The 16,936-nt window shown below is 32.3% G+C and overlaps 1 protein-coding gene across 1 annotated transcript; it reads right to left on the minus strand.

Annotated features, from left to right (window-relative positions):
• Window positions 1-2,390: 2,390 nt before the first annotated feature.
• Window positions 2,391-16,661, minus strand: LOC143046471 (allatostatin-A receptor-like). The gene is made up of 3 exons (XM_076219629.1): window positions 16,599-16,661; window positions 2,863-3,160; window positions 2,391-2,500 (listed from the first exon to the last, which is right to left on the minus strand). The coding sequence occupies exons 1-3, from the start codon at window positions 16,659-16,661 to the stop codon at window positions 2,391-2,393; spliced, it is 471 nt and encodes a 156-aa protein (XP_076075744.1).
• Between the last annotated feature and the right edge of the window lie 275 nt (window positions 16,662-16,936).

Genomic DNA, 16,936 nt, shown 5'->3' on the forward strand with positions numbered 1-16,936 from the left:
AACATTTCATGTTAAATACTATTCATATCAGTACACTAAGGGATTAGACATTTAACTTCAATGGGGGGGGGGGTCTAATGGTTTTCTCCTAAAATAGATATTTTGATCCCAAATTTTATGAGAAAAAAAATATTATGGTAAAGCAGATGACAAATTAATGTTTTGAATGATTCCTGATTTTCCGAATACCGTTAATAGTGTTAATTTTAATAAAAATATTTCGGTGATGGCGTTGAAAAGTAAATAGTTAATATACTCAAAAAAGAAAATATCGCCCCCTTTATGAAGCAAAATATTCGGTCAATAAATGTTTTCTTCAATATACGGACATGAATAGTATTTTAGACAATGCTGAAAGTAAAGAAATGATGATACTGACGCGTATATTTAAATAAAAATAAGACAGGAAATAAGTAAATAAAAATCAAATCTAATATCAAAAGATAAAGTCCCTATCAACTCACTAATGCACGATTGATCCTATAAACAAAAAGTGTTCATGTAATACACGTCCAAATAAGCAGCAAATCTAGAAGAAAATCATTCAACTTATGTCATCCATTTTGGGCGGTAAGCTGCGATTGGGTCATATATTAACACGTGTTTAATCCCGATCAACACTTGCAGATCTAGAGACGAGCATAAATTAAAAAAAAAATCAAAGTATATATATGCCTGAATATTTATAATATTAACCCAAAATCCATTTTTTCATAAACATTTCATTCACTAATCATGCTAATGAAGTAGGAAATTCATTCTTTTGATACATTTAAATATTGTTATCGAATTTACATCAGTGGCGGATCCAGGTCCAAATCAAGGACAAAAAAAGGGGGGGGGGGTCCAACTTTATGTCCCAATTTAAATGCATTGATCGTCCAAAAAAGGGTTGTTCCAACCCCTGCGACCCCCAGCACTGAATATCAAATTCATGCATTTGGCAACAAACGCGGGATTTTTACGATTTTTTTAAGGGGGGATGGAATGGCACATCCTACATTTTTCATCAAAAATAAAGATCACAGCCTGTTTATTTTAAAATGAATTAGACCTCCCCCTCTCCGCTTTCCGTTTCGTTCATAAAAATCAAACGTTATCTTACTTACCACTAAAATATTTCTTTAATATATTACTCTTTTACGAAGTTGCATTTTAAAAAGTCTTAAATGTGTACAACATTCATCTTTTACTTGAAACGGTTCTTTTTTTTTAATCAAATTATTAGATTCCTGATTTTTTTTCTTGAAAAAAAATCTCGGTTGAAGGGAAATGAAAAAAAAAATGTGTTTATACTATAACTTACATTTACTGCTTTATGGCTATCTAATTAAGTTTCTCAAATGTTTAGTCTTGCTAAAAGTATTATTACTTTCGTGAAACGTCGTACAAGTCAGATAAAAAACGAAAGTAACAAAGGAAACAGGCCGGTTACAACCAGCCGAATAGTTTTTCTGCACTTGTAGTCAGGTCAAGGTCCTCGGCTATCGCCTCGGACCTTGACCTGACTACTCGTGCAGAAAAACTATCCGGCAACGGTTGTTACCGGCCTGTTTCTTTGTTACCTTTGTATTTTATCTAATACATGTCCTATCGTTTTACAGGTAAGAAAGCGCAAACGTCCTGTACCCGTCGAAGTATAAAGTAAAATCACAAAAATACTAAACTTAGAGGAAAATCTATTCGGAAAGTCCATAACCACATGGCAAAATCAAATAACAAAACACGTAAGGGTCCTACCCTTTTTATTAATCATTAAGTAGAACTAAACAATACGAGAGAAATCAATAGTCTAATGCAATTTTTTTCTTACATAAAAAATATGTACCAAAGAGCCAAACATCCAGTAAAAATATAATATAGATATATTACACGATTATATAATTATAAATGTCTTATCAAAATGTGTTTTGTTTGTTTAGCTAAGATGGTGGGTCGATGTCTAATCCACATATACTTTAAGTCTAAAAATCCAAAATTAAAAGTCATTATCGAGATATAGTAGTGTACGTAAACCACACACAATTTGTTTCCAAATGAATGGTTGAAGTATAAATCTTAATAAGTAAGTCACTAGACAATAACTCAATTAGAATGATTTATTATTGATAACTAAATGTTTTGTGACAAACATGTATCTTTGTAAAGGACGAAAACATTTGAAAGTGCATAAAGATCATACATTATTTTTTATTAGATATTCATATACAATATTTCGCCGCCAATTTAATATCAAATTTACAAAGGAAGCATTCGGTTACACAAAAGTCATACTATGTTTATGCTTTCTGTGTACTACTTTTAACTGTTACACAACCTTAACCTTTTAAACATCTGTATATTGTTCTGTATCATTCGTTCCATGCAATAAAATGCCTTGTCTAACTGTTTCAATTATTTGGTCGTTGACGTGTACAACATATAAGCTTACGGAGACTTTGTCTGTATTTTGTCGATAGGAAGGTATACAAAATAGGATTGATACAACTGTTGGCATACGCTTAGATCTCCGAAGTTGCTTGAATACTATACATTAAAATGTAGTTATAAAAATGTCCAAAGGCGATTAACATATTCATGAGGTGATATGAGCAAATACAATCACTATAAGGAGTATACTCTTTGCTACTCTCTTCATCGGCTTCATACGTGTGGCACATCGACTGGTACCCAGAACAACTCCGTATAAAACTTGTTTAAGTATTACACCATAAAAGACACATATCGAAATCTATGGTAACACATATCAAAAAACAAGAAAATAAGACAACAATCTTCTGCCAAAGGTCATGGACATACTGCAACCTGATGGTTCTGATTTACAAAACTAGTTTGTTTCAAAAATTACTGGAAGATAAGAACCAGATACAACAAGCCAAGTGATCAAAACGACCAGGTTAACATTCCGTCTGGTTCTGAATTTCTTTGATGTGATTGGGTGAACTATTGCTAGATAGCGGTCTACAGACACCAAAACTAAGGTATACACACTAATCGTTGCGGAAACATACAAAAGATAGTTTGATAATTTGCATAAAATGTCACCAAATACCCGACTGCCTTTGAAGTATATTGTAACTATGAAAGGAACATATACCATAATATATAAAAAATCAACAACGGCTAGGTTAACTATAAATATGCCTGTTGTATTCTGCTTCTGCCTTTGTGAACAAACAGCAATAATCACGAACAGGTTCCCTAAACAGCCAACTTGTATGGTAAGTCCGTAAATAATAAGTAGGATAAGTTCAAGAATGCGTTGAATTTCGACTTGAGTTTCAATTAGTGCAAGCTCTTCTGTAATTTCTGCAGCAGATATGTTATATGACACTGTGAGGTTGGTCATGTTTTATTGGTCTAATAGTTTGGTTAAATGCTCCTTCAACCTTTGAAACTAACCCTGAAAATAACAAGGATATATTATTAACAAGTCAAATAATCAAAGTAATCACACTTCTTCCTCCGTCCATAGACATCTGGCAAATAGTCAGTATAACAATAGAATTACATTTCTCAATTATCAAACCATATAAAGGGGTTAGACATACAAGGCTTATAATAAACTACCAATGTAAAATGGAGCGGCGGATGTTAGCAAAGCAAAATTTAATCTTGTAAGTCGATGATATTGTAACAAACCTAGGGTTACTATAAACTGTTTAACCATCATTCAGGAGGAGTGGAATCGACGGCAGTGTGAAGAAACAGATTTGTAATAAACATAATAATGATATTTATTTCAACAGTATTTTGACTTCTTCTTTCAATATAATAAACATCAAATACACATTTATCATTCAACAGATAAAGCAATAAATCGGGTGGTCAATATAAAAGGTAGTTGATTAGGAGATAACTGTATTGTATTTTAAGCTCCGACGGCATCAATTAGGGGTTTGATGGGATTTGATGTTCGCAAATTAAGTTTACTGGCGACGCGTTAGCATTATCATACATTTCTATGTTTTGTATGAATTGATAATCATATCAGCCTATTGTGTCAATAGCACTCTTAATGCTTAACAATATTATAACACAAACCTTAGAGGGTAATATAGCAGATGGTTAAAATGATTGTAACACATACATGTATGGGATAACAAATCTTGTGGACATGACTTTAATCTCTTTCAATTTATCTTAATATATTAGATTTAAAAAAAATTACACATAATTATGTCTATGTGTATGCATTTTTCATGTAAATAATTCTCCATTCTAATGAAACTGACAGAAAACAACGTTAAAACATGTAATTAAAATCTGCAATATGTCGTCTGCGCTTGCGCGTACGTCCCATAACATCAATTGTCAATTGATGCCATGTAAAAAAGTGACGTTATCCAATCAAAATGAACGTCACAAACGTTGTTGCATTAGAATTCAGAATGACATGCTGTTCTACAGGTTCCTACAGTTGGAAAGCAAGTCCTTGGAAACGTCCGTTGTCGTCAAGCTTTATCAGCAACAATAGCAGGGGGAATTAATTAGGTGGCGCTACAGTCGTCCGTAACGTCAAAAAGTCCGCCAAATCAATCGGCTAAAAGATTGACGTTTAAAGTATTTTTTGAAACTTGTCATGCTTTTATTACAATTAAATTTTAAAATTTGTAGGTTTTGTGACCAATATAATTTCTTTACGACATACAAACATTACAAAAAATAGCTTGTTATTGCTATTCCTTTATCCTGTCCGTTCTAAAAAAAAAAATAGCCATCTTTTTTGTTCGCCAAAAAAATCGATTTTTCCTAATTTGACGTTTGCGTATCCAAATACAGAAAAGAACGGTTATAATCTTAAATGAAACCGGGAAACCTATTTCAAATTGATACACTATTTTGAAGCCATCATTTTTTACTTTTATACATCAATTTTAGTGACCACCAGCCATGTCAATTTTTATCTGGTTTTAGCTACGTTTCTACTTCAAAAAAGTTAAGTTTAGCTTCTTTTCATTGTACCTGTTTCAAAGTGCTCTAAAATACTGATTTTATTAAAGACATGAATGAAATTTGATTAAAAGTTTTGGATTTTCACAATTCCATACGATAGATCTACTTGTATTTTAAAGTAACTAAAACCCCTTTTGATCCCCTACACAAATTGACGGTGATATTGTTTTCTTTTTTCAACATACGTCATGTAACGTTTATAACAAAATATGTGTCAGGGTCATGTGCATAGTAAAAATTTACACATTGGAAAAGTGAAACAACAAACAAAGATCTTCTTTATTGCGTTTAAAGCTAAACATTTTGGAAAATTCTGACAGATCTGACAAATTATTGATAGCCTACTGTATGGATGGACAAAAGCACAAAAATAGCAATAGAAAATGCATTGCAAAGAAAATTCTGTAGGAAAAAAACATATGAAAAAAGAAAATGAAGGTCAGTTAATAAAATCTTGCTTATATTATTATCTCTTTACTTAGTATAAGCTATATTTCCATTCTCAATTTTATGGTAATAAGAGCAAAAACTAGCTTATCAAGCCAAGTCAGCCAAACAAGAAGTTTATTCATAGAGATGTGTTCTTACAAAATTGAATTTATTCAAATGGCAAATTCTTGTCAAATTTAAGCATCTTTGATCATAATTGAAGTAAAATGCACAAAATTTGTCCCACCAGTTTCATTTCATTTCCTATTACTAGTATTCAGGTAAAGTTATATATACAACACTTTGTTTATAAATATGTAATTATTTAAAGAAGCTGATACAGCAACCTGTTCAAGAGAAGAAGCCCCATTTTTTCCAAAAAGTTTACTTTCATAATCTATAAAATACCCTGAGAAATAAGACAAAGGGCTACTTTACAAGCTAATCTAATAGTTTAATTTTACAATAATAATGATTCTGAAATTCAAACTTGAGTCACTTTCACTTATAATTTAAAGCATATTTTTTTACAGAATTTCTGTCAACATTTTTGGTATAAAACTTATAAATCCCTTTTTTGTATTTTACTGTTCAACTAAGAAACATAGGCTTGAGTTTAAAGGCTCTCTTAATTTGAAGAAATTTGTTGTGACTCTTGGTCACACTTTATAGAATATATATGATCAGTACTATTTATTTAATAATTATATCAATTTTCAGAAAGATTATTGAAATTGTATAAACTATGTTTTATTGCATTAAATATATCAGAAGTGTTTAAAAAAATTCTGCTAGGAATATCCCACATATAAAAATTACATGTAGTATATTTCATCCACCAGATCTAATTTCTTTCAATATACATGTAGCTAGGTTTTTTACATGTAGGTGTCATTATCCACATTTCTGAATTGTTTTTTTTTACTGCAGTAATATTTTGTCTTTTAATATTTACATTCAATCCTTCTCTGAAAAATAAGGGGAAGTATCTCTTCTTTATATTATCATAACATAGTTATAAATCGAGTTTCGTTTATTTTCTTTCTAATTTTTGTAAAGTAGAACTCCTATTTTAATTTTTATGCATTTTGCTGGGTTTTTATTTCTGACTGGTGATATTAAGGGGAGATAACCACTTGCACAAATCGGCATAAAAACCACCGCTTCGGTTTGAAATCAATTTGACGTTTGCGTATCCAACATTCTATTGCCGAGATATTCATATCGAGTGTTTGTCTTAATGAGACGCTTTATTAAATTTAAATTCAGCCCATCATTTTTAGTTTCCTCGTAAATATTTAGATTTTTCGTTCAGGAGACTTGACAATTTTCACCCAAACTCCAAGTTTGCAGATAAAATAAAGAATAAAGGACCTTGATTTGATGTGTGAGCTTTGACGAGAATAAACTATGGATACTCAAGATTAGTTAAGTCAATAATTTTTTATTACGACAATAGTATTCAGTGAGTTAAAATGAGGTTTGTCTCATCCGTTTTTTTACTGAATTTTCACGGTCACGTGACTCTATTGTTGCTGATAAACTTGGGGTCAAACCGTGACCTGCTTTCCAACTGCCTATTTATGTCTTTTGGCACTTACTATGACGTTAGAGTAAACATCTAATCGTCCAATCAAAAGCAACGTCTCATACGTCTTTTGACTAGTAACGTTTAGAAAGACACACAGATTTCGTTATTCTTAAGGTAACACGATACCGAATGACGTTACGCCACGAGTTATCGTTCCTGACGTTATCGAATAACGTTCACACATACAAGCCATGCCAATGCAGCAGGTTCTGCAATCACAAAGTGATTACATAATAAAGAAAAAATATTTTTGATAATCATAACTATGTGACATTTTTAACGGTTACTTTTTCTAGATGCAGAGTGCCGAGAGTTTTGATGCAATACGTAACGGTTAACCTTTCGACATAGATTGTTTTATCGTTTTCCGGCAATTCTTCTGCTCATTGTTAACCTTTAAAAATGTATTACTTTACTTTTACTTTTAATTCATATTCTGTTTCTTTAATATTTTAGCATCTGCACGATTTATCTATATATGTTCTTATGCAAAATAGACTGAGTTTTATCACTTTATTTTACTCTTAGTTTATTTTTGCATGATGCATGATGCACGCCGTATGTTGTCTATAAAAACTTAGGATGATGTGTAAAAAAACGGGGAATTGTACAACTATTAATTGGTGTTAAAATGGTCGTCAAAAACACCGCTCGGGCAAAATGGAAAAAGGAAATTTATCTGGATTAGAATACGGATAGAATAAGGCAAAAAAGCACAATACAAGCAGACTTTGAAACTCATACAGAAAATAGTTTGTTAGTATGGAATGTAGAAAAGTGGTTTAACTTGGTTATTTTGCCGAATTACATTTCCTGTGTTCAAAGTGGAAACATTCTCATTGGCTGTACAGAGTAAATCTGATATAGTTTCGGAAACATTTTAAAAATAAAGTGCTAGCTTAGTAATATCATAGACCAAGTCTACACAGGACAGACAGCAACATCAGAATGAGGCCTGAGAAAGTTACCGTAGGCTGAGAAATACATGGGAACTTGATTCGGCAAAAATTTAAAAAAAATAAAACCAGGTCCCGTTAGATTCTGATAAAGCCAGTTCCAAGTATCCACTTGCATCTATAAATATTTTTGTGTGTTTTGAGTTGGAAATGATGTACATGAACAAGTTCGGAGACAAAATGACTGATAGATAATTAACATAGTTGCCTTTTTAGGTCATGGGTGGCATATTGCTCACATGATATACCCTCATTTTCCAGTGTCAGTCCAAATTTTCTCAACCATCTTCCCGGATCGCCTCTATTACAAAACCTATCTATTATTGTATTAATGTTAACTTGTTCTCGTCCTGAACATGCATGACATATTTGCCACTGGACGTTTAAGCAACCAACAATCAATCCTACAATTTACATCCGTCACTTGAAACTTCAGTTGTTAAAATTTAAATCATTGCCTCTATTTTTTTCAAAGAAATCGACAAAGTTTACGAATATTTACGCAAAAAGAAATATCTACGTTTCCGCTTGCTAAGTATGGAAGTGGGGTAACATGAAACTTTATTTGTAAAAGTACAAATAAAACAAAAAAATATATGGAACATGTCATTTGTACAAAGAATGATAAATAGAGACATGGGATTTGCAATTTATGAGATAGCAACATCTGGACATTTAACGACATCAAAACCAAAGACATCAAGCAAATTTTGACTAATGGTAATTGGACGAGCATATTTTTATTTCTAATTTGTAAATTTAGTAAACGTTGGCCCCTAAATTGGAAAGTATAATTATCACAGTAACATTTCAGTCTCCTAGTACATATGTGTTTAATTCCTAAAACTTTTGTTCTTCTGGAGAAAATTTACTCGGAATTATTATAGAATGCTTTTTTTATCCGCGTCCGTTCTACCGTCAATCCCGCACTTGGTGTATATAGGGTTTACAGTCGTTTTGCTTCAGGTTTAAATTATGTACCTGGTGTTACTACTCATATTAAAAGTGCGCATATCGTCTGGATTTTCTTTATTTTTTGTTCATGACAGGTTGCTGGATTAGGCGTTTTGATAAAATATAAAAGGCACGCAGACTCCGGCTTACATCTCCTACATTTGGAATTTCAAGCTGAAACTTTTATATTTCGCATTTGCTGTTTGTTTCACTTATAAAGAATGCATATATCATATATGATCTCAAGATTTGTTCGTAAATAATTTTCCACAAATGACACTGTGAAATTTTGCATACAGTTTGCAAGGTTTGTCCGACTTGTTGAGCAGCCAACTCACACATTTACACCACGCTAAACCAATGTGTGTACCAAGTCAAGAATATGACGGCTGTTTATCTATCATTCTTTTAATGTATTTGAGCTTATGATTTCGTCATATGATAAGGGACTTTTAAGTTTTGAATTTTTTCTTTGAGTTTTGTTATTTTATTTTTTAGAATGTGCATTTTATCAGGATCATTATTTTCCCTCATAATATTCACAACTAACAGAATGTTAAACCTTTTTTGACTGGTGCATCAAATGTGTCTTTTATTAACAACTGTTTTCAAAATTGTATTGTATCGTCCCAAACATGCATGAACTATTTGCCACTGAACGTTAAAGAACCATCAAAAACCGATCAATTATAAAACTATAAAAACCGATCAATTATAAAACTGTTAACTGAATCAAATTTTTAAAGTACTCTATTTCTGCATGGATGAAGCAACGACACCACCATTGTCTTAAATGATGGAGTTAAAAACTCAGTAATTCAAATGAATCCCACGTGAAATTTTTCATGTTATTTTCACGTGAACTTTACAAAAATATGAAGGTATTTTTCATGATTTTAATTAAATTTTTTAATAATCTTATTTTTAAAATGTACGTGAATTCAACGTGTACCTGATTTATGCATGATTCACGTGGAACCAACCAGTTCAAGGCTGAAGCAAGTTTCAAGTATATGCTCGTTATGAAAATCAGACGAGATTAATGTTAACTCATGTGAGTGAAATTTCCAGGTGCAGAACGAAATAAATTATATCAGCAGAATTGTGTATTTCATAACTAGGAAATTAACGAAACCCGACAGCGGAAATAAAAATAAAAATAAACACCATTCAGATCCCGACACATATTTTGTTTTCAATATCTTTGAGTGGTAATACCGTAATGTTACATTCTGTATTCAATAACGTCACACGTTTTCGGTCCAATTCTAATGGTATCAATCAACTTTGAAGTCATTTATCTCAAAAACAAGGATGGTGACATATGAGTTTCTATACGTGTATGGATTCAGTATGCAATTCTGGATATTATGTTAGTTTTTTGTTTTTCTCCGTATATAAGAACATAGCCATCCATTGGAAAATCTAAAAAGTTAAGCCGAAAAAAAGGCATTTCCCCTATATACCTAGGTAAATTTGTCGCCAAAATTGACGTTTTCCTATGAAAATACCAAGAAAACAAAAATGGTGACCCCCATTTTTTATTACATATTCCGATGTAACTCAATTCAAAGAACACGTGTGCCAAAAAGTTTGGAAATCGGGAGATATGCCATTCGGTATCGTGTTACCTTAAATAAAGAAACAATATTAAGTTGTCCTCACTTTGTCCTTCTTGTCCGAATTATGTTTAAAAGCGTATGAAACTAAAAGGACATTTCTACATAATGCTATTTTTAAACGGACAGTAAATTCCTTTCTCGATACGGCGTATGAACTTGGGTGTAATTTACATAACCTTACGCATTAGATATAATGCTTAAATGAGACCAATGAAAACCCTGTTCTATCATAAATAAAGACAATGTTAATGAAAAGGGAGGCACAAACATAATAAATACGCAATTTATCTGCATTGATAAAGTGTTAACTTAAACAAATAATAATATGAGATCGCAAAGTGAAAGTACAAAACGGTGTCATGGCAGATGTAAACAAGTTGAATCTCACGACAATATTTGTCAAAATATGACGGGATAATCAAAGTATTTCATAGGTAAACATTACCAAGATATACATATAAAACTGGCCCTTATCGCTTGCAAAGTACAAATAGTTTAAATCAGGAGTATGAAAGTCAATGCATTTATCAGTGTTTGTGCACTCTCGAGAAGTTGACCACCCGGCAATATTCAAATAGATATATGTAATATACAATAAATAATAGGTTAAATAATAACAATTATCAGTCCAGATTTGTCACAATATACTGGCAACGCCATGGCAAAATACAACAACAATCAAGAAGCAGCATGAAACTACCAAAAAATAAAACAAATTAGGGTGTACATAATATAGCATAAAAAGCTAAAACTTGGCAATTAGAAATCGTAAAAACAATGGATGGTCTGAAAGGCTCCGGAAGAGTAAGCAGATCGCTCCAGATCCACACGTGGCACCCGCCGTTAATTTGCACAACAAACGCAATTTACGCCAACAGCACACAAATTAAACAGTAGGCAGACCAAGTTGATAGGGTACATTTTTATAATTATTCGAATAATGAGACCAGTCCGTTAGTTTCCCTGTTTGAATTGTTTTACATGTGTCATTTCGAGGCCTTTTGAGGCTTGCAGTTCGGTATGGATTGTGAAGATTGTTGAAGGCCGTATGATAACCTGTAAGTGATTTTTTCTTTGTCAGTGAGTCTCTGGTGACGAGTTGTATCCTTGGAAATCGGACCGTATCGTCCTGTTTCTATATAAAGAACATATCAAAAGATATAATGATTTTTGTATTGAACTTTGAAATTACAATCCTCATAAATGGAGATCTAGAAAACTCTAGGTGTCCTTACATTTTCAGACTAACTTACCACAAAACGATCTAACTACGTTTTGTTAAAGTAAAATGCATTTATATATTTTTTAATATTTAATGTTATACTTTAATAATACTTTCTGCTGACAGTTATTAATGATATGTATTTACAAAATGGTTTAGCCATCTTACCTTAATGTGTATAATATGTAGATATGTTTTATCTTAATTCCATACAGAATGCATATGCACTGAGCTCAATACTTAGAACTTTAATCTTAAACTAAGGCAGAGTGAACAATCTAATGAGTTTATTAATGACAATACCTTGAACACTTTTCCACCATTGTGTTACCAAACTGCATGCAGATACTGAAAAAAGGATGTCCAAATTCATGAGTTAAAAAACTGTAATACTATGGCCGAATACGAAAAATTACCAAACGATAACTAGCCATGAGAGTTAAAATACAATGAAAGTAAGCTATTAAAAGCAACCATACAGCCTTCAACAACAAATCGACCCACGTCGTAAGATCAGTTTTAAAGGGAAATCAGACTATTTATACTACTAATGATATTTTTTTGAAAATTTTGCATGTGTATGGAACGCCGTAACTGCCTTATGTTAAAAACTTTCATTATATGATGGTACTTTGACATTATACGATGGTACTTTGACATTATACGATGGTACTTTGACATTATACGATGGTACTATGACATTATATGATGGTACTTTGACATTATATGATGGTACTTTGACATTATACGATGGTACTTTGACATTATACGATCGTACTTTGACATTATACGATGATACTTTGACATTATACGATGGTACTTTGACATTGTATGATGGTACTTTAACATTTTAACATTTTACTTTGCTTTGTCAATTTCGAGTAGCTCGGGTGTCTTCTGCAATTTTTATTTTACATTTTTATATCATTTGGTAATGTTTATAATTAAAAGTAACATAAATCATAATATATTGAAAAACATTTAAATTATTTTACATAAGTCACAAAGAATGGATGATATTTAAGTTTACCTCATTCAAATTTTATGAAACTCATACAAAATGCTAAGAACCACAACTCGCAGACAGAATTCGAATTTGGACAGTAAGTCAATTACTGTTCTAAGAGTTATGACCCTTAATAATGTAAAAAATGGCAGTTCGAAATCAAATTCTGTTCTACCTACTACATTTCGAAATGAGATGATCATAGAAATTGTATGGATTTGATTCTAAGCGGGGTCATCCGTGTCCCATGGACATGTTCTTAAATTTTTTATTTTTATATTTGCAGACCATTATTTACTATTACTGTTTCTGTAGAATTTTAAGCTAAAATGAACATGTCTTCCAATCTAGTTAAAACTAGGTCTTCTAATTGCTCCTATCTGTGGTTGCATGAAGATCTAGTGATCTGTGTTAATGACCTTTTTGAACGTCTCTGGTTTTATCCTTTTCCCAAATCATGGAAACTGCAATTTCGTTGGTCAATGACAAAGGTCACTAGAATAGAAAGTCATGCCAGCAACTGTTTTTTAAATAAATGTGTTTAGTTCCGATGCAAAGACCCTATAAGTGAATCAATATTAAAGCCAAAATATGCAATCTTTAATGACCTGACAACAGTATCGTAACTATATCCCTTCTTAATAAGTCTGTTTAAAGGTTTTGTAAGCTTTTGAGGTGAATACTGACATTGTTGTGCTTTGTAAAGAATATTACCATAAAAGATTGGATGTGAAATACATGAACGTATAAGATATAAAACAAGAAGATGTGGTATGATTGCCAATGAGACAACTGTCCACAAGAGACCAAAATGACACAGACATTAAAAACTATAGATTATCGTACGGCCTTCAACATGAGCAAAGCCCATACCGCATAGTCAGCTATAAAAGGCCCCGATAAGACATTGTAAAACAATTCAAACGAGAAAACTAACGGCCATATTTATATAAAAGAGGAAGACGAAAAAAACAAATATGTAACACATAAACAAATGACAACCACTGAATTACAGGCCCCTGACTCGGGACAGGCACATACACAAATAATGTGGCGGGGTTAAACATGTAAGCGGGATTAATACCCCCCCCCCCCCCCTAACCTGGGACAGTGGTAAAACAGTACAACATAAGAACGAACTATAAAAATCAGTTGAAAAAGGCTGAACTCATCAGATGGACAAAAATACAAGTGGACGTGGCCGGGTACTTATAAATCCCGACATGTCTGCATGTTGAGTTATATTCATATCACTCCTTAGCTTGCCATCGTCGAGTCAACACGTACACGTCGATCTCAAAGCAATTACAGGAGAAGATAACGGTCTGTTGTTTTTGTTCAATGGTTTAGTTAGCATTTAAAATATTTTTTATTTTTTTTTAACTTAAGTTCATTTTCATTTCTTTTTATTATTTCTTTGTAAGTTTATAAATTTTATTTTTTAATCTTTAGGTTTTAAACTTTATTTTTGCTAAATAAGTTTAAATAATTAAATATTTTTGCTAAATAAGTATTAAATATTTAAATAAGCTAAAGTTCAATCTATTTTTGCTTTAATAAATTTAATTGAAAGTTAAGATAAATTGAAATATGAGCAATATGACAACCAATAAAAGGAAATATGACTCAAGAAGTCCACAATAAGGGGAATCACCTGATTCCAAAATTTACAAACAAAGTCAAGGCAATTCGCCAATACAATATGCACAAAGGCAAGGATTAAGCCAAACTAAAACTAAAAGCCCTGTGTCACTCAATGATAAGGGCAAAAAAATGTTTCCCTCTAGTGAAACACTAATCATCATATCAAGGGCCAAAGAGTTCCTGCTACTGACCCTCAACTCTCTCCATTATCTGCTAATAACCATGATAGGAAGTGTTAATGATCAAGCCATAGAAATAAAACCACTTAAAAACAGTGTGCTGGTTTACGCACCATCTGAAACCATAAGGAGAAAGTTACTTGGCTTGACTAAACTGCACGCCTGGTAAACCATCTAATCTCAACCAAATGTTGAGACGGAAAAAAGTATTCTGGCACTTCCTGTTGAGCTTTTCTGGTTCAAAATATTCAAAATAAACACAGGGTAGGTCGACTTTTCGTCAATTTACTGAAAATCAATGCGTTTTTTTTGTAAAATCGGAGAATGTCATGCCAGAGATATTTGAATTACAGTTTGTCTCGTGTATAACACAAATGAATAGGATTTAAAATGACATCGTAATGACTTTTCTCCAGCAGGTAAATGTGACCAGTGCAGTCAGCTATTGACAAAATGACAGTGATATCATTGATAAACTAGCATATATATCAGTAAATTAGTATTTTTCTAAAACATTATAAACATACAATTATAGTTTGTTCTTTTTCTTTACTAATATAATTTCATTATGCTAAATATGTTATAAAGTATGTCATGTTGAGATTTTCTGGTATCGGTTGAGATATTCTGGAACAATGTTGAGATCTTCTGGTGAATGAAATTTTCAACTATAAAAAGGAAGATGTGGTATGACTGCCAATGGGACAACGATATCATGCAAAAACAATAACTAGACTTAGGTTGGGCACTACTTATTACCTGGTCAACTAGGCCAGTACATACGCAATGGAGGAGAAGATTTTTGTAAAAGTTAACGACGACGGACGACGGACGACGACGACGGACGCCAAGTGATGAGAAAAACTCACTTGGCCTTTTAGGCCAGGTGAGCTAAAAAAGAACAAAAAACAAATATGTAACACATAAACAAACGACAACCACTGAATTACAGGCTCCTGACTTGGTACAGGCACATATAGAGTCCCATCATGGAAGTGTCCATATTTGTTGGGGAGCACATTATTTGTACATAGACTATATTTGATTGTTTGTATTAATTAGCTTTAGTTGAAGTTGTTAAAAAGTTACTTGAATAAAAAGATTATTTGAATGTTTGAGTATGCTTTTAGATCACAAGCAAAGGCGGGGTAAGTTTATATCAGCACTTATCCTAACCTCAAACAATTGCCCCAATGAACTTGACTTCCATTATGTCTTTTACTTGATGAAGAGAGACATGTTGTTTTAGTCTCTCTCTTTCTTTTCAGTGACGCTTGTCCAGGACACACCTTGTTTGTCTTTTGACCTAGACTTTAGATGTATGGCACATGAGTGTATTGCCAGAATGTGTGTCGTGACCGTCAGGTCAAATTACCATTTTAGTGTTAACTTGTCTCAAGCATGTTTATATCTTTTTACCTAGGCTTCAGATATTTGACTTTTACACATATGGTGTAAAATAATTGTTGTAACTTTGACACATTTCTTCCATCATAGATAGTGGCAGGGGATGATTTTGTTTGATGGAAATGCAAGCAAACAACTTTTGAGTTGATTGATATGAACCATGAAATTATGTATGAGACTTTGTGTACAATGGTGTAGTTCACTTTGTAATATTGGTGCTGTCATCGTAGAAGACTGAACACAGTGTTGTACATGTATTTGTATGTTTTCATGTTCATAAATTAGCACGAGTGTGTACATAGAGTAAATCCGTACTTTGATTTTGTCAGTCATAATCGAGGTCAAAACAATCTATGTTAGCGATCTTGTGGAAAATATCTTTAACAATAAAATCAAATGTTAAAGAAATGTTCATAATGTTCATATCAAGGTTCTGACCAAGTGCATCCTAGCCAACACAGGCTATTACAAAATATAAGATGCTGAAATTTTAAAGATCAACTTGTGTTAATTTATCAACAAATTAAATTTCTTGTAATAATTCCCAAACACTTTAAATAGTCATTTATTCCAAAGTTTTCATGCATATTTTCACCACACAGAGGAAACTCTTGAATAGTTTCTTCCATTACAACATCAAGGTTATCATCTTTAAGTTCTGAAAATGTACGTATACTCAGATCAAACTGTGCCATTCTTCGATATATTGTACGTTCAGATACAAGTAAAAGCTTTGCAACATCCGAGATTAAAAATCAATTATCAAGTAAATTTTCAAGTGTAGATTTGTCTATGTCAAATTTAGGAGGTCCCGAACTTCCTTAAAGTTTCTGTGGTTTGATAGCCTAAAATTTAATACACTCAATTCGAAGCTTAATCATGTCTGCTGTATTTGAAACTCATAGAGCTTCTAATTCATGTCTCGAAAGCATACCCACAATGTTTGGTGGTATCTTTTCTCTTTCAAAGT

Source organism: Mytilus galloprovincialis, chromosome 9 (assembly GCF_965363235.1).
Source record: "Mytilus galloprovincialis chromosome 9, xbMytGall1.hap1.1, whole genome shotgun sequence".
Classification (NCBI taxonomy): domain Eukaryota; kingdom Metazoa; phylum Mollusca; class Bivalvia; order Mytilida; family Mytilidae; genus Mytilus; species Mytilus galloprovincialis.

Bases quoted from the DNA above. Each gene is read 5' to 3' on its own strand.
- LOC143046471 (XM_076219629.1), bottom strand. From the start codon at position 16,661: ATGGCACAGTTTGATCTGAGTATACGTACATTTTCAGAACTTAAAGAT. The intron at 3,161-16,598 runs GTAATGGAAGAA...TCACAAAGGCAG, and splicing joins AAGATGATAACCTTGATGTT to AAGCAGAATACAACAGGCAT. The intron at 2,501-2,862 runs GTTCTTATCTTC...CGGAGATCTAAG, and splicing joins CACTTGGCTTGTTGTATCTG to CGTATGCCAACAGTTGTATC.